This window comes from Chroicocephalus ridibundus, chromosome 6 (assembly GCF_963924245.1).
Source record: "Chroicocephalus ridibundus chromosome 6, bChrRid1.1, whole genome shotgun sequence".
Lineage (NCBI taxonomy): Eukaryota > Metazoa > Chordata > Aves > Charadriiformes > Laridae > Chroicocephalus > Chroicocephalus ridibundus.
Window position 1 is genome coordinate 18,846,541 of NC_086289.1, and position 27,908 is coordinate 18,874,448.

At 37.7% G+C, this 27,908-nt stretch overlaps 1 protein-coding gene across 3 annotated transcripts in view; it reads right to left on the bottom strand.

Annotated features, from left to right (window-relative positions):
- Window positions 1-155: 155 nt before the first annotated feature.
- TBC1D12 (TBC1 domain family member 12) overlaps window positions 156-27,908 on the bottom strand; it is a 48,887-nt gene continuing 21,134 nt past the window's right edge. For 2 of the 3 annotated variants that reach the window (XM_063338508.1, XM_063338506.1), the window contains exons 3-14: window positions 21,805-21,861; window positions 15,049-15,164; window positions 12,913-12,995; window positions 11,195-11,312; window positions 10,748-10,854; window positions 10,002-10,082; window positions 7,352-7,446; window positions 6,550-6,621; window positions 4,529-4,657; window positions 4,100-4,209; window positions 2,072-2,330; window positions 156-1,846 (exon numbers count right to left, since the gene is read on the bottom strand). In XM_063338508.1, the coding sequence (XP_063194578.1) occupies window positions 1,778-1,846; window positions 2,072-2,330; window positions 4,100-4,209; window positions 4,529-4,657; window positions 6,550-6,621; window positions 7,352-7,446; window positions 10,002-10,082; window positions 10,748-10,854; window positions 11,195-11,312; window positions 12,913-12,995; window positions 15,049-15,164; window positions 21,805-21,861 (1,296 nt within the window). In that variant the 3' untranslated portion in view covers window positions 156-1,777. The remainder of the gene's footprint in view (window positions 1,847-2,071; window positions 2,331-4,099; window positions 4,210-4,528; window positions 4,658-6,549; window positions 6,622-7,351; window positions 7,447-10,001; window positions 10,083-10,747; window positions 10,855-11,194; window positions 11,313-12,912; window positions 12,996-15,048; window positions 15,165-21,804; window positions 21,862-27,908) is intronic. The other variant, XM_063338507.1, reaches the window with a different exon arrangement.

Genomic DNA, 27,908 nt, shown 5'->3' on the forward strand with positions numbered 1-27,908 from the left:
TCAGGGAGGCGAGGCAGCAGGCCAGGGAAGGGCGGGTGCTTTCTGCAGTAACCCGCTGGTTTCCGTCCGTGCACCGCTACCCTTGAGGCGCTCTATCGCCCTACTTAGCAGCAAGTTACGGAGGAATGCGAAAAGAACCACAGCGCACATCTGCTATAAGTTTTATTTACACAGGAATTGTTACTAGTGGTCTTAAAGGAAGGCTTGATCCTTCTATTTACAGTTATATACAGATTTATAGTTGAAAAGTAAGAAAACTGTACAAGATAACACAAAAATATAAGACAAATTGGATCCAATTAAAGTAGTGAATACATAAGTTAAGAAAAATCTGACATTTAAATTTCAAATTGTTATGAGTAGCATATATGTAGTTTTTAAACCAGATAGCAATGTAAGGTACACCACACTAAATCTTTACCCCAATTATGTAGACTCTGCTTTTAAACACCAGACAACTGGAAGCCTCCTGCACTTAAAAATACATAATGGCAATTTTGACTTGATTTCCACAGAGGGACCAGTTACAAAAACCCACATGTAAGGAATTTATTTACATTAAATATTAGCAAAAAATGGACCAAGAGAGCGCAAGTGTTCCTCACCTGCAGTGCTATCCATTTTAAATTTCCATCCCCTACAATCACAAACTGTTGTACAGCATCTTTGAGAATAGGAAATGTTTGAAAACATCTGCTGTGACACATACAACATGACCTTATGTCTCACAGTTGAAAGATTGTTAAAGAATTAAGTATCACTAAACCGGATGGTTTTTGGATTTCAGTATTGCACGCTAATAAAAGATAGTTTCAAAAAAACCAATTCTGTGTCTCCATTATTCTGAAGTGTTAAAAGTGGCTGTTCCTTTGACCACACAAAGTCTGCAAATAGCTTTGTCAGTTTCTAGTGTTCACCATTACATACAAGTATTTCTTAGCTGGAAATGGCTCAACAAAATAAAACTTCTGGTGGCAAAACCCTTTCACAGAATACCCACTCTATTTTCAATAGGCTGCACAACCAATACACCAAAACAAATGCTTACCACCACTTGCTTTGAAAGCTGTACACTCTGAAAATAACAGCCCTGATCTTACCACTCTTTAAAATTCAGATGATTTTTGCTCTAACAGGTTTGGGCACAATACTTCCACAGTTCCTGAGTTAATTACATTTGCCCAGACTGAAGAATGAAGCTGCAACTTAAAAAAAAAAAAAGAAACAAGTAAATTAGACAATATCCCTTCCCAAGTTTTAACCATCTTGCACATAAACATACCAAACAACCTTATTTGGTCCTCAATACTTTCATCAAATGGTTAATTTTGGAGGTAATATTTGTACCAAAGCATTTGGTTTGGATAGCAGTTTTGGGGCCTTAAGATTTAGCATTTCCCTCATCCCCCCCAAAAAGTGCCTTTGTGGTATTTGTAAAAAAAGTTATGCCTCAAAATTTTCTTTAAAGTACCAACAGAAGTTATTACAAATGTTTATTGCATTGAGCTGATTCTTTTAAAGTATTAAATATGAACTCCCCCACTTCTCAGTTTCATAGGTTTTAGTATTCTGTGTGAAAACAAATCTTCCCACAACAAAAGCTAATACTGGCAAAAGGGTGAAGATTTTATCAGTTCATTACTCCACTGAGAGCTGTGTCATTTTTCCATCTCATTTTCACACTTTCTATAGTGCTTTTCCACATAGAAGAGATGTGAAAACTCCTTTGTGATCAAGTGGTTTTCCACATTTTCAGTTGACCTCAACATCATAACGATTAGCTTTTCAGTGCTGGGCTATGGTTCTTGTCCCCTTCTTTGTTGTCCTTCATCAGTGAGGCAAACACCTGGAAAAGTAAATTAGCAAATATAAAAAAAGCCAGTCTTATAGACAAGATCTATATTAACCACCACAATATTAGCATGGAGATTAATCTCTAGAATGAGACACTAGAAAGGAAGTGCCCATTGCTCAGAAGACAAACACGCAGCATAAAGCGGTCATTAAGTGCCCCATATACTCATGTGCTGACATGTCTTTTTTTGAGATATATAGATATACCCAAACTCACCTGTGCCCATTTTTTGTTACTATTCTGCATCTGAATAGCTGCAATACAACTAAAAAGCTTTTCTGATGTAATGTCTTCTGGAAGTTTTGTTAGAAACTGTGCTATATGAATAAAGTCCATCTGTAGGAGAATATCTTCATATAACCGAAGGATTCCTAATCCTGTCCTAAACAAAAATTCTTCTCCATCTCTACAGAAAACGTCCCAGACACGACAGGCCAGATCAAGTGGTAATGACTTGCTGTAGAGGGTAAAAATCCTACAATTGAAAAAAAAAAAAAAGGCACAGTTATAACTTTAACATATTTCAGAAAGAGGAAAATACAACCTCCTTTAAATCTCAGTTATATTAGTTGAGAGTGAGCAGATGACAAGTTATTTTATATGTTCTTATTTTTTCCATATTTCAAAGATCTACAAGTCTCCAGTTTTTGAAGTCAGAACTCCTACTCTGAAACCCATCTCTGTTTAGCATACAGGAAATCCTCCATTTGAAAGCCACCTCCTTTAGGAAGCTCTAGCTATAGAAGTTACAAACATTTTTACACTCAAGCAGGGTATAAGGTACAAATAAGAACTTCAGCAATAAAGATCGTAACTGTGTAACTTAACCCGTCCCATTATTTAAGCCATACAGTTTAACAGCTCTGTTCATCATTTGTTTTCTAAACTAAAGCCAGAAACTACCTCAATAGAAGGCTACATCCCACTAATGTCCTAAGGAGTAACTACATTTCCATGATACATTATGAATGTGTATTCACCTTAAAAATCATCCAAAAATCAAAAGACAGTTGCTGTTCTATTCTTACCAAGACGTATCCGATTGCATTTCTTACTGTAAAGTTTGTTTTTAAAAAGCATTCGTTATACATGGGCAGAGAGTTCAGTCTGCTGTATGTACCATATTGTAGAACCCCTCCCATAAATGTGTAGTGGTTCCTTTGACAGAAAGCACAGTGTTCTCTGTTTCCCCAATATTCTTTTTGGGAAGTCGTTCAGGAGCCTCAGAACACTCCTTACCGCAGACTACCATAACCTTTTCCACTCTGCCTTTGTAAGAGGAGCTGTCTGTCTCAAGGCCATCTTTGGAACGCATGCAGGAATAACAATTTCATTTCTCACAGGTAACTGGATGCAGAATGTTCTAGTACTTTGTACAGCAGCACTGTTTCCACAATATATATACCTCTCTCAATCTGCCCAAACTCTCAGGACTGCAGCACACTCCTGCCTCACAACCCGCTCCTGCTGAGACTTACTGCTCACTGGTAAGCGGCATCTTATAGCCAAAGTTCTTCATTCCCAACTACTCAGATGACACAATGTTTTTATATTATTGAATTCTACCCAATTCAATTTACACTATTAGAAACTTCTAACCCATTAATAATCCTATATGAAGCACATCCTTATCCACACACACACTTATGAACAGACATTCCACATTTGGCAGCACTAAGCACACTTCAAGGATGCTTGCCTTACTGCCTTCAATTACAGGCACATCACGTAGTTTGGTACTCTCTGTTTTAGAACACTCATTACTTCAAAACGTTCACTGTGTTTCCAAGTTTATCCCTTCCCAAACCAGGTCCTAAATTTCATCCTCCTTCTGCTTTAAGTCTATATTCCTCTAGTCATTCTTTCTTCAGGAGCTGATTATGCTCGTTTCATCAAGTCACTTACAATCAGTCATAAGACAACTATGGTGTAGCAGCCTCCTCTCCCCTACTTATATTGCACATAGCTGACTCACCTGCAGCAACGAGAAAATGAGACACAGGACTCCTGTGCACCTCATTTTCTATCTGAATAGATGTCACCCCTAATCCAAGCTCATAAAGTTTGAACCCTGCCAGAGGAACTCCAGTTGCACAAAACAGTTCACCATGACTTCACAAGAAAGCTGAGGTACACAAACACCTACCGAATGCTTTTTTTTTTTTAATGTTATAGTTCTATTGTTGAAAAACCTATAGCAAAACAGAAAGTGTTTGCTTTGTTTGCCATGTTCTCTGAACTCACCAGTCTATCAAATATATGTCTGGAGTAAGACTGTACGATTTGAAATGAAGAAACAATTTGGGAAGATTTTCTTCAAAGAATACTTCAAAGGCTGCAAAGTATTTCAGCATCTGTAGAGACAGCAAAGCACCTCATAAGCAGGCACCAAAAGAATGTTTAGTTGTAAAATAACACAAACCCCACCAAAACTGATGATGTCAACATAGCACAATGTGACTTCTTAGGATAAGTACAACTATTAAGTGTTTCTAGAGGGAAAACAAAAAATATCAGAACAGTAGCATGTATTCTATGGATTAGAATCTGGTACTCTCAATTTTGTAACCAAAGGCTAAAGTTCTCTGTTATTCAATAGCAGTCATCAATAAAACAACTATGCTTCAAGTCAGAAGAATGTTATGGTTCAAAACAAGAAAACTCTGTGCATACCATGCTGTGATCCACACGGAAAAAGGCCAGCTGGCATGGCTTGTTTAGAAGGTTAGCAAAGGCAATGAAAGCATCTGCCTCTTCCAGATTGAGAATGAGCACAGCAGCAATAAAGGACATCCCTTGTACCTTCAAGTGGGAAAAGCATCAGGCAAATATTGGTGAGTAGGTTCAGTACATCGTATATCTTTGGAAATGCAAATATTTACAGTCTGCAATATGTCAAATACCATTGCATAACATTTCCAGATGAACAGAAACAACACGGATAAATAGTTTTCATGCATGCAGTCAATTTGCTTTCAGCAAGAAATAGAGTGTTTCTTCAGATGCTGGGTTTAGGTGTTTGATGGAATTTCTGGGAAGACTCATGATCACGAGTTCTTGGGACTTGGAATGCAAGAAAGTTAAAACCACACAGGCTGGACCCAGAGCTCCTAGGAGGCAAAACTTGGCCTTAAGTTCATTGTTAAGCTATGGGAAAAGCAGACATGGATAAAAACCTCACATATGGAACAGTTTAGACCCAGACAGATATGTTGGAATTCAGACAAAATTCTGTTTCAGAACAGTCAATACATATCTTCCCACTTGCCAAAAAGTATTTGTTCACATAGACAAAATCACTTTTAAGTGGTTAGCTACAACACAAGTTTACATTTTCCCATGATTACTCTCTCAAAAAACACTTAGCCTGCAATAAAAGTGAAGGGCATTATTCTTGCAGTTGTTAACTGACGATCCGAATACTCATTATACTAAAAATAATTTTACCAATTTCAACTGCAATGATGATTATCCTGCTGTTTCTAGGCATTTATGCTGCCTGCTTCTCATTTAAAAAAATGCACTCAGTATTTTAACCAACTAGGGAAAAAAGTACTGGTACGAATCAGCAACAGTCCAGCAGCTTACCATTTTTGTGGGATAGATGGGTGTGGAAATAAGATTACATTAAATTTACCACCATATTAACATTTAAAAAAAAAACACCTGTGACCAGAAATATCCAGGGTAGCTGAAATGAGAAAGAGAAGACCTATTTGTGAAAAATTACTAATTTGCCTTTTAAAACTCCACCCTGGGAACAAGCAGTGTCAGAACCTGCAGAGTTTGTAATCTCACTTGAAGAGTATGGGAGGGTCTCCAAAAATGAGCTCACAGGTGATGGAATTCAGGGCTAAAAACATTTGAACATGAAAAACCAATTAGATATTAATGCAGAGTCCCAAGCTTGTCTGATTTAGGAAGGAAAACACACCCTGTGCTAAATAATCCTTCATTGCACAGATCAGACTTAAAACTAAAGTTCTTTTTAGCCCAGAAGCAATTGCAGCTTGTGAAAAGTGTTCTAGCTACCCCCAGGAACAAAGAAAGAAAAAGAAGGAAAAAGCATCCGTTTGTTATTTAACTGCTTCTGTGAGCTGACACCATTCAGCAGAGATGTTAAGCTTAGTTGGTTGGTTTGCGGGTTTTTTGGCAGTTTTTTAATGGGGTTTGTTTTTGTTTTTTTTAACACAGTAATGTTTGCTGCAAACAATCTTATCTTCACTGAACTCAGATAGAGTGATTAATCTTTGGCAACAGGACACCAATGAGGAGTTTCTGGATTTTAGGATGTGCAGTAGAGAAGCAGAGTTATCACTGTGGAAATGGCAGCAGTGGGAGCAACACCAGGACAGAACAGGCTGAGTCCTCGCTGGAATTCCGCCCACAGTTTTTTTTTCCTGTAGGTACTCTGGGTCTGTCAGAGCTATAATGCCTTGTGAACACATCTGTTTAAAACTGCAAGCCAGACAGTATACTATCCTTGACATTCAGTGCATTTTCAGCTATTTAATTATCTCTGAGAACTATCATCATTCTAACTGCTATGAAAAGAATAAGTGCCAAAGTTGAATTTTTTCTTTTTAAGTGCTAGTAGCATAAAGTTTAGATAACCTACTTATTTAAATACAATCTAATACATGACATCTTAAGATTATTTCCCATGTTATAAACATTTTACAGCAAATACTTACATATCCCACATCCGGTCTGTAACATGTATATGCTCCTAAAACACTATGCAGGAGATCATGATAAGGACCACCCTAATAAAAGGGGAGAGAGGAGGGGGAAAAGAAAAAAGTTTTTTTTCAAAGTCACTTTATAAATATAGGAAGGTAACAAGCCAGTATTTTAAGATGCAAATGAGCCAGTGAATTATTGCTTTGTTCAGATCTAGAATAGTACAAGTTTTTTTACTCGAAGCATTTCCATGTATGCTTTTGAGATGTTCAAGGAAGAGTAACAGACCAATTCAGTGGAAATCGATATATAATGGAAAGTAAGGATATCTGGTACATATCCAGGTTGGTTTTTCTTTTTCAGAGACAGTGGATGTTTTAATTCTTAGTAACACAAGTTACTGTACTGCAATAGTACATGCTATTTTCTATATGTGCGCGCATATATATTGTATCTGTATAAAAATCATAAAGCCTGAAAGTGTGTACTAAAACACAAGATTTCTGTAGAAGCAGTGTGAATATTCTCAGTTTTGCATGTAATTTCGTAAACATTAACAGGAACCACACAGAATTTTTCCAGGAGAAAAAGCCTTATAGTCCATCCCTAAGTGTCCCTACTTTATTCTCATAAAAAAAAAGAAAAAAAAAGATTACTATTTGTTGTTGTATGTAGAAAGGAGTTAATTTTGCTTTTGTTGCGTTACACAAACAACTTCTAAAAACTATTCCATCTTTAGCCATCTAGGTTTCTTTTCTTGCTTAGCTATTCAGAAGTTTAAAGTTGTCCTAACTAAAGTTACAGAAGTCTCACCTTCTGGAAAATATACAGGGATGGAAATGTGCGTGATATATCCAGCTTAATTAGCTCCAGACTGGCCTCGCGATCAGCAACAGATGCAACTGCATCTGCAAGTAAAACCAACACTTGTTAAAACTGATAGAAACAGGTTACCTGTTACATTTGTATAACACTCTATCCAGGCTGCAACTGGCCCTGCATTCTCTAGAATTTGAACTTTGCCCAGCCCAGTCCTCCAAACCCTGTTTTCTTTCTTATAATCTACTGTGACTTCAGTTACTGAGTCTATTCCAGAGCACAGAGTGAGAGTACTGCTCTTGATCAAAACATGATCCAGTGGGATCTCGCTTTTCAAATTTTTAATTCCTCATCAGCTCATTTCGTGGCTCATTTCAACCAGCAGCATTGAAATATACTATGTGCACTAGAGGGGGAAAAAAAGATGAATTACATCATTATCACAAGAAGCCAGCACTTCTTCACCTGTAAAGTCAACTATTTCTCATGTCCCACTTTTACTGAAGGTAACTAAAATATACAGAGAAGCTTCACTGAAGTTTCCAGAACTGAACACACAGTTATGATCTGCACAAGTTACATTACTTCTGAGCTCTCGTTAGCTCTCATTTGACTCAGATTTTTTTATTTTTTTATTTTTTGCATCCTTAGGACTGGCATTCTCCAAATGGCAGGAAAGAAGGTAGTATTCACTCAAGAATCTCCAGAAGAAATTCAGTCGGCCCTTGAGTTATCTCTGTCCTATCCTGTACGTAAGGGTATGATGCAAATGCTTGTGATAGCGAGGAGAAAACACATGCAACACTTGGGGAAAAGGCTCTTTCAGAGGGCTTAAACCAGCCAAAAGCCATCTGGAAAGCAGAAGATCACAGAATTTGATGAACAGGCTAAACAGAACCTGCTCTGCTGAAGCCTGGAAAGCAGCATTTCCTTCCAGTCCTACTAAAACTATGATAGTTGCATTCAGGAGTGAATGGGACTGCTGCAGGCTGTGTTAGGGGAATTTGGGAGAAAGAGGGCAATTAACAACTCAGAGAAAGAACATAACACAATCTAAAATAAAAAGTTCAAGAACTGCTGTGTAATCCCTCCTTTCTCTTTCAAAAGGCACAGGCATTATATTGGATAATTTGGGATCATTTCATTTGGGACAGTATCTGTTTAGACTGATTCCCAAGGAAGATGAGAATCTGTGATATAGAGCACAAGAAACTCTGGATTTATACAATAAATTCACTTCGTGTACTCCAAAGAGGAGTTGCTAGGGGGTCTTTTAAACAGATCTGATAGGTAACATATCTTTTGACAAATGTCTTATCTTCAAGACACCAAAACATACTTTTCATGCTTTAATCTTTATCTGCCAAAATAAAGCATTAAGATATTTGAACAGGAAAAACCCTCAAAACTACTCAAATATGTTAAATGAGGCTAAAATATTTGATCTTCTGGACTTTGCTACCAAAACCAGTAATAAGCACATTGGGCTGGCTTGCTTTTCAACCAGAGATCAAAGTCTTATTACTTTAAGTTTTCTCTTATTACGACATTTCCCAGAACATCTGACAGAATCAAAATGGACCCTTCCCCCTTTCATTCCCATCCAAAACTACTACCTTTCCAAAATAAACAAATTACCTAAGCTTTCCCCCACACTCAGCCCACACCCCAACAACAAAAGAACAAAGTGCCACCCCATAATCCAAGGGGCATTGCAAATGTGTTTCTGAGGATGAGCATATTTACAGTCACGTACACACAGAATCTTTTATAAACAGTTTGTCTCAAGGCTTCAGATGAGTCACAGAGGTAGCTTAAGGAAGACCCGAATAATTTACAGTCAAACTAGCCAGTTAATCAGGATTGGCAATGGCAAGTGCAAACAAAAAAGCAGAGTCCCAAGAGACCAACTCAAAAATGAGTTACTTCATAGCAGCTGCTATTGACAGTATGACACGAGACAGCATTTAAAAAAGTTAACAGCACAACGAGTTAACGTTTATAACAAAGATACAGCCACCATTATAAACATCATTGATGCTATTTTTAACAGAAAAAACACTCACAGGAGACAGTAATACACCAGCAATAAAACTCCATTATATATACAAGCATGCTAACAGCCCCACTTAACAGATTTGGGAGGAAAGGCCATCTGAGCAGCCAAGGAAACCCAAGTGGGATCCGAGATGTGTAATGGTACACATTCTTCACCTCTCAGTTCCACAATCAAAAAAATAATTTTTCTTTCCCAAAATTGTGGGCGGGACACCAACATAAGAACCATCTAAGCAGATCCAAGCAGCAGCACATACTGTAATTTAGTTTCCCATTTCTTCTTTTTGTATTTCATCTAAAATTTTCATGAGAGCTTACTCCTGGTATCTAATAAAGTCAGAGGAAAACACATTCATTTGCAAATGAACTAGCACATGCAATATTTCAATGCATCTTTTATTGATATAGTAAATACTGTTCAGCCCTTCACTCACCAACTTGTTATGAGAAAGCAAACATTTAAGTAGGGAATGAGCCTGAGTTCTTTTAAGGAGTATTCCTAACGCTGCAATTGCAGCTGAACTTGTGAGACCTGCTGGGTTTGTAGAAGTGAATCGGAGGCTGTCTAGCACTCAGGAGATCTCACCTTCTATGTCATTCTCAGAACTTGTCTCACTGAAGCTTTTCCATCTTTCCTTAGCTCTCGACAAGAAGATTTCATAAAGTTCTGCAAGAAAGCAAAACAGAACCAACAACAAAAAAGGAAGAGGTAAGTAAGAAAAGCACCCATGCAAAACATCCAGAAAAGCACACTAAGTATTCTTGGCTTTGGTTTTGTTGCTTGGTTTGATCTTAACCACTGTGGGCAGGGGGAGAATCTATTAGATGGTTACCACCAACCACTGCAGTACCACTACATACAGTTTTATAGTGTGCACTGTATTATGCTTTCTTCTGTGGTGAACTTGCAAATTACAACAGGGAAATCATGTCTTAAATAAGTCAGATTTTTATTTTTGTGAATAGGCTGGAACACTTCCAGTTCATCAAAATCATTAGTTATGGAATAAAGCAATTCGCTTTTCCACCCCTTAAGAACGCAAAGCTACAAATTCTCAATTTTAAAAATAAAAAGATTTTTTTGGGTGGGGAGCATCATCTTAACTCTTACAAGACTAAGATGTGTTTGTAGGCAGGTTTTGAACATTGTTCCCATAATCTACGAGGCTATGATGTCTTACTGTAAAAAAAACACCTGTTCCTAAGATTGTGAAATACAGTTCTTCAAAAAGCAAATATAACCCAATTTATATTTTTTAACAAAAGTTCAAATTTTTCTTTCAAAATAACCAACTTAATTTTTGCATTAAAATATGATCTGTTAAGGCATACCAGGAGTGATATTTAATTCGTTTCCCACAGCTAGACTCCAAACCTTCCCACGTACACTGGGGGGTAATCCCTGCCACCACAGCTCTCGAACTCGTCGGGTAGCACGCCTAGGACAAGGAAGCAGGAAAAAGAGAGGAAGAGGCACATATTACACATCTTGTTTTCTAAACTCATTGGGAAGCTTACAAGCAAAGTAATTGAATTCCCAAATCAATATTCAAGCATCTCTGCTTATACTAAAGCCCCATTAAAAAAAAACCCAAAACATTAAGCTCCCAGAAAGTACATTTCATGTTGCTTTGTAATGAGCTCTCACTATATCACAGCAACAAAAACTGACTTCTTGACAAAACAAAAAGAAAAAGGAAGATAAGGTACATGGTTCCTCCGTTTCCAGAGGAGAAACAAGCCAGCCTTGCCTCATTTACACAACAGAATTTTACTTACATGCCTTCCCAATTAGGTAGTATTTCATTGACCCAAATCACCATAGCGCTAGCAATATTCTCTTCTTGCTTGAAACGCTCTCTCATTATTTTTTTCCTTTTATGTGCTTCTTTAATTTCTGTTAAGTGTAACATATTAATAATTCTGTATTAGTGTATATAAATTATTAGGTAAATAATTCAGCTATTATCAAATTATTTAGATGATGCCTGAAAGAGATCAAGGGTAGATTACAGTTGTGCATGAGCTAGCTGGTACTATTTCTGTTGATTGTAGGTGTATTTCTCAGGAATTTTTTAAATTTAAACTATCTTTAAATTATTCAAATACACAGTGATTTAGACAAGCAAAAATGTGGCTAGAAAACTCTTAGCACTCTTTTCTGCAGTACACAGAATGACTAAAAAGCAAGCACATCAGCAGCACTGTTTTTCCTGCAATGAATTTCACACCACATTCTACTAAAACCTTACTTATTACTTAGAATAACCAGCAATAATTATAGATAAAATTATTATTCAAAAGTTAAATTCTACATCCATTTTAAAATTATTCAAATTTTACTGAAAATACCACCTAGAAGGATTATGTATTTTATTTTCTGGGAAGAGGACCGAAAGGTCTGAGATAAGGCAACAAGGCTGAACAAGAGAAAAGTATTCTGCCTTCTGTTAAAAAAGGATCATTTGCAGATCCTTTGTTTTTTAATAAGGAAGAAGCACAGAGCAGTGCTATCTTGACATCACTAAGAACCACTGTGAAATTGCAAGGCATTTTCTATTTATGGATGCATTAGACACATCAACAGAGTAAACGTGCCATCCCTGGTAAACTGATACAGCTGACCAGCTTCATTAAGTTTTTACTGAAGCTTTGTGTGCAGCAGTAGTCAATTTAATGAATACCAGGGCACACATACTAAAACACTACACATGGCTGACCCTCCAAAGATACAGTTAGAGAAAATGGACCTCAGATCACACCTTACAAGATGCACGCCACAAAAGGAAGAGTAAAATGAGTTCTCAAATGCCTTGGATTTCTTACCACATCTTTGAGAGTAAGCTGCCACAGATCCATAGAGGCTCAATCAGTTCAGAAGTTTCTATCTCTGACAACAGCCCAAGTAGAACATGCAGCACAGGTTCTTAAAATAGCTTATTCCCTGAACACTAAGCATGAGACTACAGAAGTTCTTTCAACAACTATTCATAGATTGACACAGTACCAGACACTACAGATATGTTTAACTTAAAAAACAGATCTAGTGGGAGTAGGGAGGTTCACACAGGTAAAGCTGGTTGGAAAAAAACCCTTAAGTTTTCACCTGCCTTCACATTGAAATTGATCTCAAATTCCTGTAAAAACCAGATCTTTAAGCAGTCTGCTTTATACTTTGGCTCTCAGTGGCAACTGCAGCAACACAGCTTGAAAAAAAAGAGTCTGAGTACCCAGAAAGTTTCCAGCTGATCACATTAGACAAGTAATTTTAAAAAAAAAATCAACAAGTTTCTACTTAAAAATTAAAGAAAAGGTTAAACTAACTTCTGAACCTTGATAATTGAGTTCTGTTTTCAACTGCATGCACATATGTACCAGAGAATACCCTAGATATTAAACAAGGTTGTTACTGTACCTACTAGCCTACAAGCCAGGAATTACTTTATCTTTGCTGCACAGTTAAAAAGAATTATGGGGATTATTGGCAGTTAACATACCTCGCTTTTTTGCCTCTGCCACCATCTCATCATATTCTTGCCGGTGACGTAAAGCCTCCTCCACTGATTTGGCAGGAAGATTTCTGAAAACAAGTTGTTCCTGAATTCAATACATACAAATGACATTCTGAACTATTTCAAAACAGGTTTTAATTTGGCTTCTCTCTAAGGTGAGCTCTGGGGTTGTCACACTGCCAGTGTTTCAGTAACAGCAGTAGAGGACTTACTGATTCAGAACTACCAGATGTTTACAGCTTCTGTTCATTGGTCCTCTTACAGATTCCCCCAAAGCTGGGTTATTAGATTTGTTGAACATCTGGAATGATGCTCAAATGACGTTTGCGTAAAGTGACAAAAGAGAAATACTGATATTCCATATAAAGTTGTTTATTCCAATGCATTTCTGCACATGCATATTTTAATCATTAAATATACCTGCATATCGATACTCCATTTGTTTGTATGAACTCTATGATGATGTGTTTTCTATAAAAGGTAAAGGTTTTTATTCATTATAGTTAGCCCTTTAAAACTCCCACAAGAGAAGATAGGTTTACCAAAGGAAGAAAGGCTAGATCCTCATTTATGTCTGAGCTAAAGCTAAGGAAGCTTGCTATAGAACCACAAGTTCACCAGCCTAAAAAGGGTTTGGTTTTGGCTGCGTAATGATCCCCTAATTGCCAAACACACACTTCCTTTTGATGGAGCAGACTCATTCCAAAACAAATCAGAACACAATGTTTGTCCTTAGTGTCTTACCCAATCTCTAGTCTACTTTGGTTCAAAATAAACAGAAGACAATTTTTTCATTTTAATATGCACCAAAAAAAAGTTTTTCATCTCCTCTTATACAAGGAGAAAAGATCACTTTAATAACATTTCCAATGGAAGTGAGAGTGGAATGTATTTTCAAGGATGAGATTGTGGCAACACAACTCTTAACACACACTTGGATGGCACTCCAATTTGAAACAAGTGGAAGTGTCATTTGTAGAAACAAACCTGTTTGTTTGTGAATTGTGATATTTTGAAAGTACAGAAAAGCATCAGCCAACCAGTCACCGCATATCTTACTCTCCACCATATGGTAAAAGAAATAATGCTTTTACAAAAAAAGAGTCATAGCAATCCGTACCTCCATTCAGGATATTTCTGTCTTAGCACTGAATAAGCATATATACCACTAGAGAGAATACTGAAGGAAACAGTGTGTCCTATTTTCCATTTCCTAATTGGAACCGATTAGAGCAAACATTTAAAAGTGCCATCACAAGCTTTCTCAAGGTGCAGCTGGAAAGCTTTGCTCCATTTGTTTTCCTCACAGCATGTGCTCCTACTCAGCAGGTCCTTCTCTTTCCTTCAAATTGCTGAAGACTGAAGATATATAGCTGAAAATACTGACCAATTTATTACCCATTTTTCATTACTATTCTTAGTTGTACTTAATGCAGTTTTTGGTGCATCTTCATCTGCTGTTTCCTTGCCTTCAGCTGCAGTTTTAATGAGCCGTGAAAACATAACTGGAACAGGGGCAAGGAACAGTTTCAGTGAACACTATCATCTCTGTACCAACAAAGCATTTCACTGTAGTTGGCAGATACAAAATAAGCATTCAGCATTTGCAGCAGGAAGGTTATTTCTTGTGTTTCAAAGGCAATTCTTCCCACTCCTGCTGTTACTTACCTAATACTTGTTCTTTTTTCACTTTTTAAAAAAAACCCTCTTCTGATAAACCAAGTCCAGGCTTGCTGAAGTGACAACTGCCACTGTTAAGTCTTCCCAACTGGTATAGGAAATTGTTTCCAGAATGGGGGAAGGAGAAGGGAGTGTGCACTGAGATGGCAGTGAAGAAATTGATAAAAAAAGTCCTCAGGAATATTCCCGATTAAGGATGCCCACAGCACAGGCAGCTGTGATATACAGTAGATAACAGACTGTTCGCCCCATCACAGTGAGAAAGAATTTCTCGTATAGACTATCATATACTTAAAGTTTCTTCTGGAGCTATTTGTTAGGCTATTATCCGGAATGGAATAATCCAATGATAATTTCACGTAAGACTTGTGAAGTTTATCTCATCAGAAGCATATCTAACAAATTCAGTCATCATCAGTTCCACAGCAGAATCATACTTACGCTGGTCGATCCTCCAGAATCAAAGCAGTAGTTGAAAGTGGTTCAAACTCAATATTTTTACGTCTTGCTGATGGGGGTGGAGGTTTATACATTCTTCCTGTCCGTGCCTCATATTCCTAAACAACATTATCAATAGAAATGAAGTTTCAACTTTCAGCTTCACTGCTCATTAGTAAGCATATTATTACTCATTGAACACTTATTTAATAACGTTAAAATATATAACATTAAATAATTTAAGACAGCAAGAAGCTAACATTACAAGCTGAAATTGTTTATAGAAAGACAGTGCAGCTTTCCAAAACTGCTAAGTAAAGATGAATGAGAAAGCAGTTTCTTGTATCAACTTAATCTTTGATTTATTCTAGTTCAATAGTACTACTGAGCATCCAAGATCAGTTAGTTAGGAAAACTGCATAATCTTCCCAAACTAATTAGTGCACAAGTAATATGTGAAGTTGACCAAAAAAACCAAAAAAACAACCACAAAACACCACCACCAACAAAAAACACTAACAAGAATGTGTGTCTTCTCATTTCTTCCCTTTTGATTCTAGCCACCCTTAAGATCTGGTACTTCTCACGTTTCTGAAGCCTTTAGCAAGACCAAACCCACGTTATTCAGAACTACCTACACTATACTAGTTATGATAAATATTGTTATATTGTCACTGAGTCTGTTTCATATAATTTCTTTCTCGGAGGTTAAAACACGCGATCTACTTAGAAAGAAGTATTTACCAGCCTTTAATACAAAGAAGATTCAGAGGAAGAAAGAATCCCATTCCTTTTTCCACAAGAGCAACTCAAAACAGAAATATGAAGCTGTCTTAGGAAAAAGGCTAGACAGAGCCAGATGAAAACTTCAGATCTCACATTCCCTCTTTTTTAGCCTCTGTAAATAAAAAACTTACTGCCAAGTTACCGGGAAACCCATTCCTATGATCCAGCAAATCTTAAAAGGTTATCTGTGAGAAGACTTTCAACTTATTCCCAAACCAAGTTAGCTTGTGGGTTCACACTCTGCTTAGGCATGAAGGCTAAATACTAGTTTCTCTGCAAGTCTTCCATATGCTGGAATTCAAACATAAAATATTAAGAGCTGAGAAAAAAAAAAATCATCTTTTTAAGAGAACAAATTCAAGGTACTTTAGTAATACTTTCACAGATCACACAGCTCTCTTCTTAAGCAGACCCAAGTGAGCTCTAACTTGTACAAGCTTTTTTTTTTAATCTAAAGACAGTTTGTTCTTGTACATGTTGCTTTAATAATTGTGTAAGTAAATTCAATCTCAGATTAACCAAATATCTTATGTTTAAGTCACCACAAATAAAAAATTGATCAGTTACTAATTAGGTGATGTCTCTTTCAAATGAAAAGTAACAGTCTTCTCTAGAAACTGCTCCCAAATGAATCTCACACCTAATACACAGCTTCTTGTACACATTAGTTCTCACAGGGAGAAGAAACAGAGGGCTTTACACATTCAGTGTTCATTGACAGCATTATAGAAACAGAACTCACAACTTTAAAGCTATTATATAGCTTGGGAGGGCAGCACACAGTTGAAGTCCACAAAGTTAAATGGGAAAAGACCTCAAAGACCTCTTAGAAATGCAACAATGGTTCAGATTTCCAGAGAAGGCACAAAGGGTCTGCCCAACAGCAAGGTGGCTTAAAGCTTTCTGCTCCACAGCCTCCTTACCCTACCCATTTTAATGATCTCTAACAAAATTTCTGTTCTTCCCTATTGGGCATAATACATGAAATGATGCGAAAAGTATAACCTCAATGATGTCGTGTTAATCTCATCTCAAAAGGAAGTTATCACAGAACCACTGAGGTTGGAAGGGACCTCTGGAGATGTAGTCCAGCCTCCCTGCTCAAAGCAAGGTCAACTACAGCAGGTTGCGCAGTGCCTTGTTCAGCCAGATTTCTAATATCACCAAGGATGGAGACTCCGCGCCTGCTTAGACAGAGGCTATGGCATCCGGTATTCCCAACTGGTTTCCCATGAAAGTACTAACCAGGGCCAACCTGTTATCTTCAGAGATCAGACGTGTTCAGTGTAAGGCCATATGCATTATATGCCGCTATACTTTTCAGATACTAAGCAGTTACCTGGACTTCTTGCCCTTTTCATTTTCTAGTTTGTCGGAGTCAGAACGATAGTTTAACTGATGAGAAAAAGTGATTGCACCTCCATGGAACAAGCCAAAGAATAGTTTTGGAAACCCTTCAGAATCTTTTGAAGTAGTTTCCACCCCGCTCTCCCCGCCAAGTCTTCATCTCTCCGCCCCTTAACCACTGTATCACTCTGCCCCACAACAGCGTACCAAATAACTCTATTTGTTAGCACCCTGGAAAGACAGGCACAAACCTAGAGCAACCACCCTACTCTTTCAACTAGAGGAGAAGCTCTGTTGCTTTTTTGTCTCCATAAAAGAGCCCAAATATGCACCTTAAAAAGAAAACATAGCAACTGTTTGCTATCATCATTTATACATACATTCACACTAAAACCATAATTCTTTGTAAACACAATGACTTAAAAGTTACTAGCCAACCGTTCTTAAATACAACTTAGTTCTAAATATTTCTAAGTCTCTGGCCAAGAACAGTGGTTATACAGATTTCCTAGAACAAATTCCTCTCCTGAAGGGTAATTCCCAATATCACTTTTGATTGAAAATGATATGTACCCAACATCATTCAGCACATTCAAACAAGTTTTAAGTTTTGTTGTAATCCACACAAGCCTGAGGAAAATCAGAAAACTAACACTCACTGTATGAAGGAATATACATATTTTTAAAACTAAAATTATTTAATTCCGCCTAGAACCATGGTGACATTACAGGCACTCCTGCCATGCATTATAACCTCAGGCTACCCCAGCATATTCTTAAAATCGGAATGCATCTCGTGATAGCACCCAGAGGTCAGCATCCAGGCTGCAGTACAGTAGCAATGCCATCCCTCATATTCTTGGCAGAAGTTCTGATTTACTTTTGCACTTTCCAGTATTTTGTAACAGAAGCCACAAAAATTAAGTTTTAGTAGTCAGAGATGAGGAAGCTCAAACAGTACCAACCTTTTCAACACTCCTACATACCTCATATGTATGCAGGTTAAATAGAAAAAGCATTGCAAGACGGGCATTAGAAATGAAGTCGCTCTCACCTTTTTATTACAAGAAACGCATCTGAATGGTGCTAGTGCTTCTGGCTATCATACATGCTAAGAACAGATACACTATTTCCAAAGCAACAGAGAAAGAAAACAACAACAACAACCTTCAACAGGGATTTTCCACAAACGGCAGAACTCATCACCCAACTGTGCTTTTGGAAGTACACTTTACGAACAGTTGGTTTTTGCAAGAAAAGAACACATGCGGAGAGAGGGCAAACATGCAGAGAGGGAAAATGGTAAGCGTTACTAGAAAGAGTCAAAGCAGAGACCAAAATAGTTTCAGGCTCAAGCTGTCATGACTGCACATTCCCCAAGGTGAAATATACTCCAAAGTATCCAAACTTCCCAATGTAAGACGCTTCTTCCTCAAGAAGCCTGTGCTCCAGAAAACTTATTTGAAGATTAGATCCCAGACCCATCAGACATGCATGTAACTCACTAGTTTGTGCAAATAAAATATCCATTTTTTCTGGAATATTTTGTATGACTAGATGTAAAGAATCCAATAGCCTTCACCATGCATTCAGTGCAGAATCCAAAATTCTTGGCAAAGGATAAAAAGCTTGAGCTGACATGGAATTTAACTACAAAAGAGGTGAGCTAATACTCTTCCATAACAAGCTAAAAAATACAATTTAAAGTCAAATGTCTTGCCAAATGCTTAACATGCAGGGCATATGCCAGAGAATAGAACAATTGACAGCTAAGATTCAAGACTACGTAAGACCTGTTTATGTTAAAAAAAAAAATAATTTTGGAAGCATCACATGTATAGTTTCAGTAGCTTAGGGAATGTCGTTAAAAAATTTGCTGTTGCAGCATATCTGGTATTTATTGGAAGTTAGGGAACACTTCAAAATCCCAAAATAAAGAAAAACAAAACTCAGCTTTAATAGAAACTGAGAAGAGTTACCTCCTTATTAAGGCTGGAACTGCAGCCTCTCATCTACCACCAATAATTAACCTGTTAAAAGGCTAAAAGCACGTTTTTCCTGAAGAACGCTGTGACAATATATTTAAGAGCACTTCGACATGTGGAGGGACTTGTATTTCCAGTATTTGTTCCAACAGAAATACAGATAAGCCTATTAACCTACAGACAGGTAACACAAATGGGGCTGGGAAAATAGCCTTTTGCTTATAAATTGCCTTGTGCTTAAGAAGAAATTGTATCTTCTTTATAAAAAAAGGCAAAAAAACCAACCACACAAAAAAAACCACCACACCAAAAAAGTCCCCTGATGTTTTATGCAAAAGAAAAATAATAAACCTGCAGAGGTCTTTACTGCCTGCACCTTTTTTGATACCTACATGGAAGACATACAAAGCTGAAGTTTCTTTCATCCTTCCTCAGAAGAGCCACGTGTAACAGCTAGACCATTCAGAGCTATTTTAGGTATCTCTAAGCACTACTGCATTGTGTAACATACATGTAATTGCCCATAGCTGCTACTTCCAGCATCTAAGCAAACTACCTTATAGAAAGGAAAACCAGCTGCATTGCAGCATTCCAAAAGCATTAGTTGACCTTACGTAGGGTGTGCTTGTGGGGATAAAGTATTTAACTGAGCATGCACATAACGATTCCATTTTAGAAGACAAACTTGCATCTACAGTGCCCAAATTGTAGAACTTTAATGGAATAAATACTGACCATTGAAATTTAACATGCATCTCACTGGGATAGGTTTTGATCTATCTAGGATCCAACAACAAAAGTTGAACTCCGGAAATGAGCGATAAAAGCCTTGGATTACAAGGATTGTGAAAGTCCTCACAGTCCCGAAAGTACCAATTATACAGATTAAGCACCACAGATGCAATTATGTTTTATGTATGCTGGAGGAGAACGCAACTTGATAGGCAACACTGAATTAACTTTCACCATCTTAAGGACTGCCTTTATTTGAAGTAGATGTCAAGGCATACTAATACTCCAATTAAACAGAGCATGCACCCTCTGTATGACAGTATCTTTTACAATGCTTTACTCCCCCAGAATTCTAAGCCTGATACTGAAACAGGTTTTGTTCAATCAGTCATGACTGCTGTTGAGGAAACAATGGGGATATTCTGCAAGTGGTTTTAAACCTCTCTTCCCTCTACACACACATGCAACTCTGTGGAACAGATGGGCCTCTAAAAACATCTATATGATTATTTTCACAATGTTGTACAGCTAACTAGAAATATCATTAGAAAAATTATTCCCCTTCATTTCAAGCAGAGTTGATCATCCAAGAAAGGAAGCCTTAATAGAATCTCTTTAGGAGGGCACCCATCTACATCACTTTAATAAAAGTAACAGAAAATTTGTTTAAGAACTTCTGCTAATGCATAAGGATTCCCTTTTATGTTGTCATATGTCTCCCCTCCAGGTTAAATGTTAAAATTGCTGAGCTAGAACTGTTTGCAAGGTGATTGAAGACAAAAATGTGCTTACAGCAAGAGTAGATGTCACTGAAAAATTCTGAGTCATAAACTAGACATTTTCCCAGAACTAAGAATGGCAGATGCTATCAGGACAGACAGAACAGTACATTCTTCCCTAACCTGCAGGCAATATAGGAAGAATCTATATTGAAGGAGGGAAAATTTCTAATCTACACATAGTACAGGAGAACAACCAAACAGACATGAAGAGTTTCTAGGTCAACCTTCCAAAGTAATGCCGTCCACCTTCAATTGTTCATTTACTTTATTTTTTCCCCTCAATTGGACAAGTTGCATCAAGTTTCATCTTTTGTTGTTCATGAAAAAAAAGCACAAAGCCAGAGGCTTCTGAACCCAATAATGAAGAGCTGAGAGTGGCTAGACCACGTAACGTGAACGGCAGGCAGCACAGACTAGCTAGCAGTTACGTTACTGCTCTGTTTCACAAAGCCAGAGAAAGAGACCCACAGAACTGAAAAGTTAACTTGTACCAGTCCTGTTTAACACAGGGTGTGAGACTACATAAGAAGTTTTCAAAGTAACAGGCATGTGCGTTGTACCAATTTCAGAAGGATACCAGTCAGAGCAAGTAGAAGACATAATGTATAGCAAAAGTTTCAATAGCTACCCTTTTCTAGGTTTCCAGTTTCATATTAGAAATCGTGATTAAAAGCATATGGAGTTCTCAAGTGCCACTGTTAATAGCTTGTGTGACTTAGTGGCAAGGGAAAAAACAAAAAAGCTTCTAGGATATCAATTTTCAAAGCTAATACAAGGTGTTCAAAAATATTACAAATTAAGCCTTTTAACAACTGCCACCATTATTGAAGGAAGCACAAACATAGAAAGTAAATTACTGTCAAGCTCTATTCCCTGCTATTCAAGAACATGCAATATAAACGATAATAAACAATAATACTCTACCACTTTAAGTTGTTAGTGAGATTCATGTGTGAAGTTAATTTATTTCTTTATTTTACTAATGGTATCTAATGAGTTGATGGTTAGTGCCATAAAATATTCATGCTATTGTGAAAATGTGATGTTTGTTCTATTTTAATGAGTGCTACATAGTCCCATGCATGGCATTGAATACAACTAGAAAGAATATATATTAAATGTCATACCCCTGTGTTTAATAGACTGAGAGTAGATATTGACGCAAGACTGCCAGAACTGTCATCCTAATGAGAAAAAACAGAAGCAAAACCTTAGTGAATAAATGAAGGAAAAGACCATTACAATATAGCAACATGCAAGCCAAAATTTAAATTCACATGTAGAGTATTAATACTCTGTGTTTGAAGAAACGTGGCTGTTCCTCCTTCTTCTCCAGGCCTCCAAACATAAAAAAAACACATAAAAAGACTTCCCACTTGTGCAAGATGTGCACTTTTTTTTCCTGTTTTAATTGATGTTTCATATTTTCTATGATAAGCACCTTTGCCCGAAGGGAGATCTTTTTCCATGGCACTTCGCAGGTGTGAGACAAAAGGTGTTCCCTGATACACCGTCTCTCCCTAGACCACATCACCCATAAAAGTTACACTTCCACTAGCCTTTGTGGACTTCCACTAGCCTTGGAAGATAAGCTGTTAAAAAGGAAAGAACAAAAGACTGTCTATAGGCTGACACAAGAGAACAGAAACTGTTTGCTCTGAAAATGGATCTTGAAGACCTTGCCTTCATTCAGCTCCTGTTAGATTGCGTCTCACACCTATAAACTAGTTAGCTTTAAAGCTTAAAAGGAATATTCGAGAAAGGGAAAAGAAACATAACTGGACTTGGATAAGCATTTGGCAAGGAACAAAATACGAGGGTAACTTTCAAACTGAACTTTCACATTAAGAGTTTGGGTTTTTGTATTTAACATGAGAGGGCAAAAAATACCACTAAATCACACAGTGACTTAGAGCAGGCCTTTAAGTCCCTCACCTTGCCCCCTCCCCTCTTATGTTATAATTAGTATTTCTAAATTGAAAGCTCCAACGTGTACTGCATCTCAACCTCACTGGTGAGCTGATGAGAACTAAGATACATTTGTAAGGCTTTGAGGGAAAAAAAATCACTTAAATTAAAAGTAAGATTCTAAGCAGCGATCTGAACCCCCTCACGCCCCATTGCAGCAAGGCAACCAGGCAAAAGCACGCCCGACTGCAGGAGCCCCTGTACGACCACAGCTCGTCAGGTTTCCATTTCAAAGTCAAGGCTGGTTTTCTAATGGAAGAGCCACGCTTAAAGACAGGGCAGGGGGTGGGGTGGGGAGACACAGCCATTGCTCTTAAGCATTGGATTACAGCACCTGGAAGAAGGAAAATAAGCTTTTTATCATACCTTCAACGTTATTTCTGAACTTATCTGTAGTGTTCTTGTACCATGCATACCTCACACTAATAAAAAGCATTTTAAAGGCTTCCTTCTCCCTTGCCATACTATTTTCTCCTTTCCAGTACTGAAGCACCATGCCAGTCTCAGAAAGGTTAAGGCTTATATAAGTAATAAAAAAAAAAAATCCAAACAAAAAAACCAAACCACACTTTGAACAAAAGTCACAGCATCTTTACCACCTGAATCTTTTTGCTAAATCCTGTCCTTCTGGAATTTGATACAGCCTGCCTAGATGATGATTTTGCTATCGCAGCACCTCAAGCTCACCAGAGTAAATCTGCTTAACCTGCAAAAGCTCACTTCTTAAGAGAAGAAAAAAACAATTATTTTTATCTGTGCCACCCTCTGCTAAAGAAATTCAGAGGCTTCCCATCAAAAAGAGAATCCAGAAGACCAAAAATTTAAAAAAAAAAAATAGCGTCCCACCAAGGTAAACGTAGTTCTATCATTTTTATATCTCAAGATTGTTTCTATAGTCTTTGTTTCCCCAAAACCCATCAGCTTCCAAGCACAGAAATGAAAATACATACAATGCTTATGTTTTCTTTTTCAAACTTTAGGAAGAGAAAGTTTGCTTCAATACTCTTCAGAGTTTACCTCAAAGACTTTGCTTTTTTTTTTTTTTTTAAAAAAAAAAGCAATCAGAAGAATTCACATCAGCAGAGTCATCACCTCTGCGGCATTTCAAAATGCCAGTCGCATGCTCACTGTGGAGTACTCCCCCGAAGATGCATTTGTGCCACCAACATAGCACTGACATCATGAGAAGTTCTCCTTGACAAGTTTTCCTTGTCAAAGCAGTGGGTAAGCGCTGGGAGTAGGAGCTGAACCGTGTTTTACAACCTTTATGCAAACAAAAGGAGAGGCGTTTGTCTCCCTGAGGTCCTACCAGTTTCATTACCATTGTACTGACAAGACAATAATTGCAAAAGTCTAAAACGGTGGGGAGTGTCTTTGAAAGACTTCAACACAACGCTTTGTTTTACCACTAGCGTAGCATTTTACTGACTACCTGTGCGACTCTGGAAACATGACGGACATTTCTTGAGAACCTGACTGCTACAGGGTCTACAAAGAAAACCGTCACAGCCTTCTCACTGCTGCAAGCAGACAAATTGTTATTCGGGCGTTACATGTTCCTTGCAAGACCTAATATCCCCATTTATCCTCTGTCCTGGTTTCCAGGCAGTTTGTTACCAATGTTTTTCGACCTATATCTGCTAAACAGGCATGAGTCTCGCCTTTCTCTTCTCTCCAGCAGTAGTGCAAGACCAGCCAATGTGACCTCTTATCTAGATAACTATCTGCTTAAGAACCACTCCTATGAAAAGGCATCTAGCACTGTACATACCTTTTGTATGTACAGAGTTGTACATACAAAATGTACTTCTTTCCGACACTTTCAAATCCTTAGATTTGTTGACAAACGTGCCATATACACTTTTTAACCATTAGGAGCTTCCTGCATTGTTAAATTGAAACAACAAAGATGGGAGAGAAGAGTTAACATTTCAAGTTAGAAGGTCTGAGTCATATGAAAACCGATTCAAAATGCATCTGTTCCTCCGAAGAGAAGCCTCTGACAACTCTGGTCCCTGGGAGACCATGGGAGTTGTGCTGATCCAGTGAATGCAATTTCTCCATTAGATTTCAGACTGGAGATAACGACATCAGAAAAATATGCAAGTGAAGACACTATTTTTCAGCTCTCAAGTACAGTATTTTACTCCCTCCCCCCCCGAACAATTTCAGAGCCACCCAAAAATAATATTTTCAGAGGTTAGCTGTAGGACAGTGACCCAAAATCAGAGTTAGTATTTAACGGACTGTCCAAACTAATACCTTCCATTTTGTACAAAACGTGGTAACTTTTGGAAAGGATGGCTTTAATTCACTTCTGAATAAGCAATCATTTCTAAATCACTGCAACCTTTTCATGGTGTGTCAGATTTAAATAGAAAAGCAGCTTCCCCCATCTTATTTAAGGCTGTCACTGACAGTATTTTGTTAAAACTGCTGATAAAGTGAATTTAGTGTATGTTTTATTTTTCTTTATCTTGCAATATGTATTTCCGTATTTTGAGTTTACTTTAATTAGGGCGTATTAGGAAAAAATCACCACGCTGCTTTAAACAAATTAATAAAAAGTATTCAAGGCTGCTTTAATAAAAAGAGCTAAATTTAATGGCTTGATATTCAGAACCATTACAGATTAAAAGCTCTTTATTTCAGTAAATGAAACTGAGCCTGCATTTTTAAACAGAACTTGCGCTTCAGACAATACGCACCAAAATGTTACAGATCAGCCCACAAGTCAGTTTCTGTTTTAAATGCTTCTATATTAAAATATTTCAGCAGTCTAATTTAAAGCAGATTTCTGTACAGACTGAAAAGAATTTACTAGACTAATCATTAATGACCACATACTTCTTCTAATAGCCAGTTTTATTAGCTGCAGCTCAGGAAAAAAGGCACGCTTCCTGAAACCATCAAACGCATTTGACATTTGCAATCCTAAAGAGTTGCTGTCTTCCCTTTTTAAAAAACAGTGAAGGAAGGAAGCCCAGAGGAGGGAGATGTCCAGCAAAAGAGTTGGCCTCAATCACATCCTGCTTGGGCAGCTCTAAATCCAAGGAGAGCCGAGCCTGCCAGCAGCTGCGAGCAGGGAGATGCGGCTGCCAAGAGCTTTCAAGCTCTGCCCCAGTTGGAGCCAGAGCATCTCGCCCAAAGCATTGCTGATGGCAGCACAGCTGCAGGGGACTCCACCATCTCCCCAGCCCAGCAAGCCCTGCAGGTTCGCTTTTCGACAACAGTATTTGTCGTCTTCTACATACGCTAAGAAACTTGCAAAGATATTATTTACAGTAATGTTCATTAGACAGTCTCTGAAGGCAGAGCTGGCTAGCATCATTGTCTGAAAAATGTCTGAAACAGTATCCCTAATTAAGTTTCCAGATTTTCTTGGAAGTTATTCAACATATTAGAATCACTACCTGGCTTCTCTGCAGAGGCATATATAGCAATGTCCAGTTGATGAACAGTTACTGAGAGACACAAGCATTCATTTAAATGTAGTTATCAGTTTACTACATCATCCTTAGCAAAACACAGATAACAAAGGAGGCTTCCCATCAGCCAGGATGGAAACGGGGCATGTGAGCTCTACCATCCTTTTGACTATAAATCTACAATGATGCAATTTTTTTCTTGTTTTATTAATAGGAAAGTCCTTTAACCTTCACGATATTGCCATAAACCTTTGATGTAAGTATGACCCTTAACCAAAAGGCTTCCTCCTTCTATTAATTACAAAGCTTTTCCTGTTGCGAGTTATTTTTTTCTGCAAAAGGACTTCTCAAAATTCCATCCATCATCTGAAGGATGCTGACTCATTAACGAGTTTCCTTAACCAAGGGTTTATTTGCACCCTCCCAAAGCTGGCCACTGGCATCAGTAGAGGCACAGAACTTTGCGTTCAACCATGGAGAATACCATAGCTGTTCAGGAATGGCATGATTGTTGCTAATAAACTACCCTAAACTCCCTCACAGGCAGCTTGCCTACAGCTTAATCCCATTCTACTTGCATAGTCTTACACCTAGAAGCTCATTTTACAAAAGCTGGTAAACAGCGAACAGCCATTGTTCTGACCACAGATGGCTTAAAAAAAAAAAAAAGGGGGGGGGTGGAATTCAGGTTTTATATTTCAGATCACACTGGATCCCTTGACTTCAATTTAGAAAGTCAATGTGGAAGTTCATAGAGACACTCCGCGTAGGACATGAAGTGTTCTGCCAGGTTCACAGAATTACTTGTGAACAGAACATATTAAGCTTTAACCATATTTCTGTCAGCTTCTTAAAGGCCCCAGAACTGCATTCTTGCCTACATTCATTTCACTCACATCTCCTGCATAGTGAAGAATTTAGTCCAGGGACTTCAGTCAGCCATGCAAAAGTGAAGATACTATTTTCCACTGATCTTCAATAACCAAGCCTGCCTATATTCATTCTTACCCATCGCCAGCTTGGCAAATTTGAACACTTTTGAGAAAAGAAACCATTGGCTTTTCTTCAAAGGCATATGCACAAGGAGCAATATTGGAAATTTTAAACACACATGCAAGACATCTGACATATATTAAATATGGGAGACATTAGGGTCACCTCTCAATTTAAGAAACAAATTTTCTCAGGTATTATAGATCTAACTGTGCAGAGTATAGCATCAGTCTGGATCCCCCTTTGATAAAGCATCATGAGCTTAGATATACAGTTATCTAAAGACCACACTTTATCTAAATTAGAAGCTAAAAATATTAGCTATTACTGACACATTACTCAAGATTATGTAAATCCGATACTGACCCTAATCTGGCAACCATAACAACACAAACCACATGACTAGTGGCTAGGACCAATTCAATCACGTTTAAAGACAATACATTACTTTAATATATTTGCTCTTCTGCCACTTCGGAGAAGTTAAGAAAATGGGAACATTACAGTTTAAAAGAGTCACTAAGGGACAAGAGAAAATAAGACTATTTCTGCAGATTATGACTTGGTCTCCAGAACAAACATCTTCATTACTAGAAAACGGGAAGCAGATGACTGGTAGCATTGTGCAAACCCTCTGTTTCTCAGGATGCAAGAGACATCTGGATTTTTACCACAGTATTTTCATAGCACAAGGCCAACAGCATTCATCTGCAAGTAAACTAAGAACACTTGCCTTCTCCCACCCAAAAAGGGGAAACCATTTAAATAAGGAAAATCATATTTGAAAATGTTGAAAAAGCATTAAGTTTACTTCACAGTACATCAGAATTATTTGGGTTGGA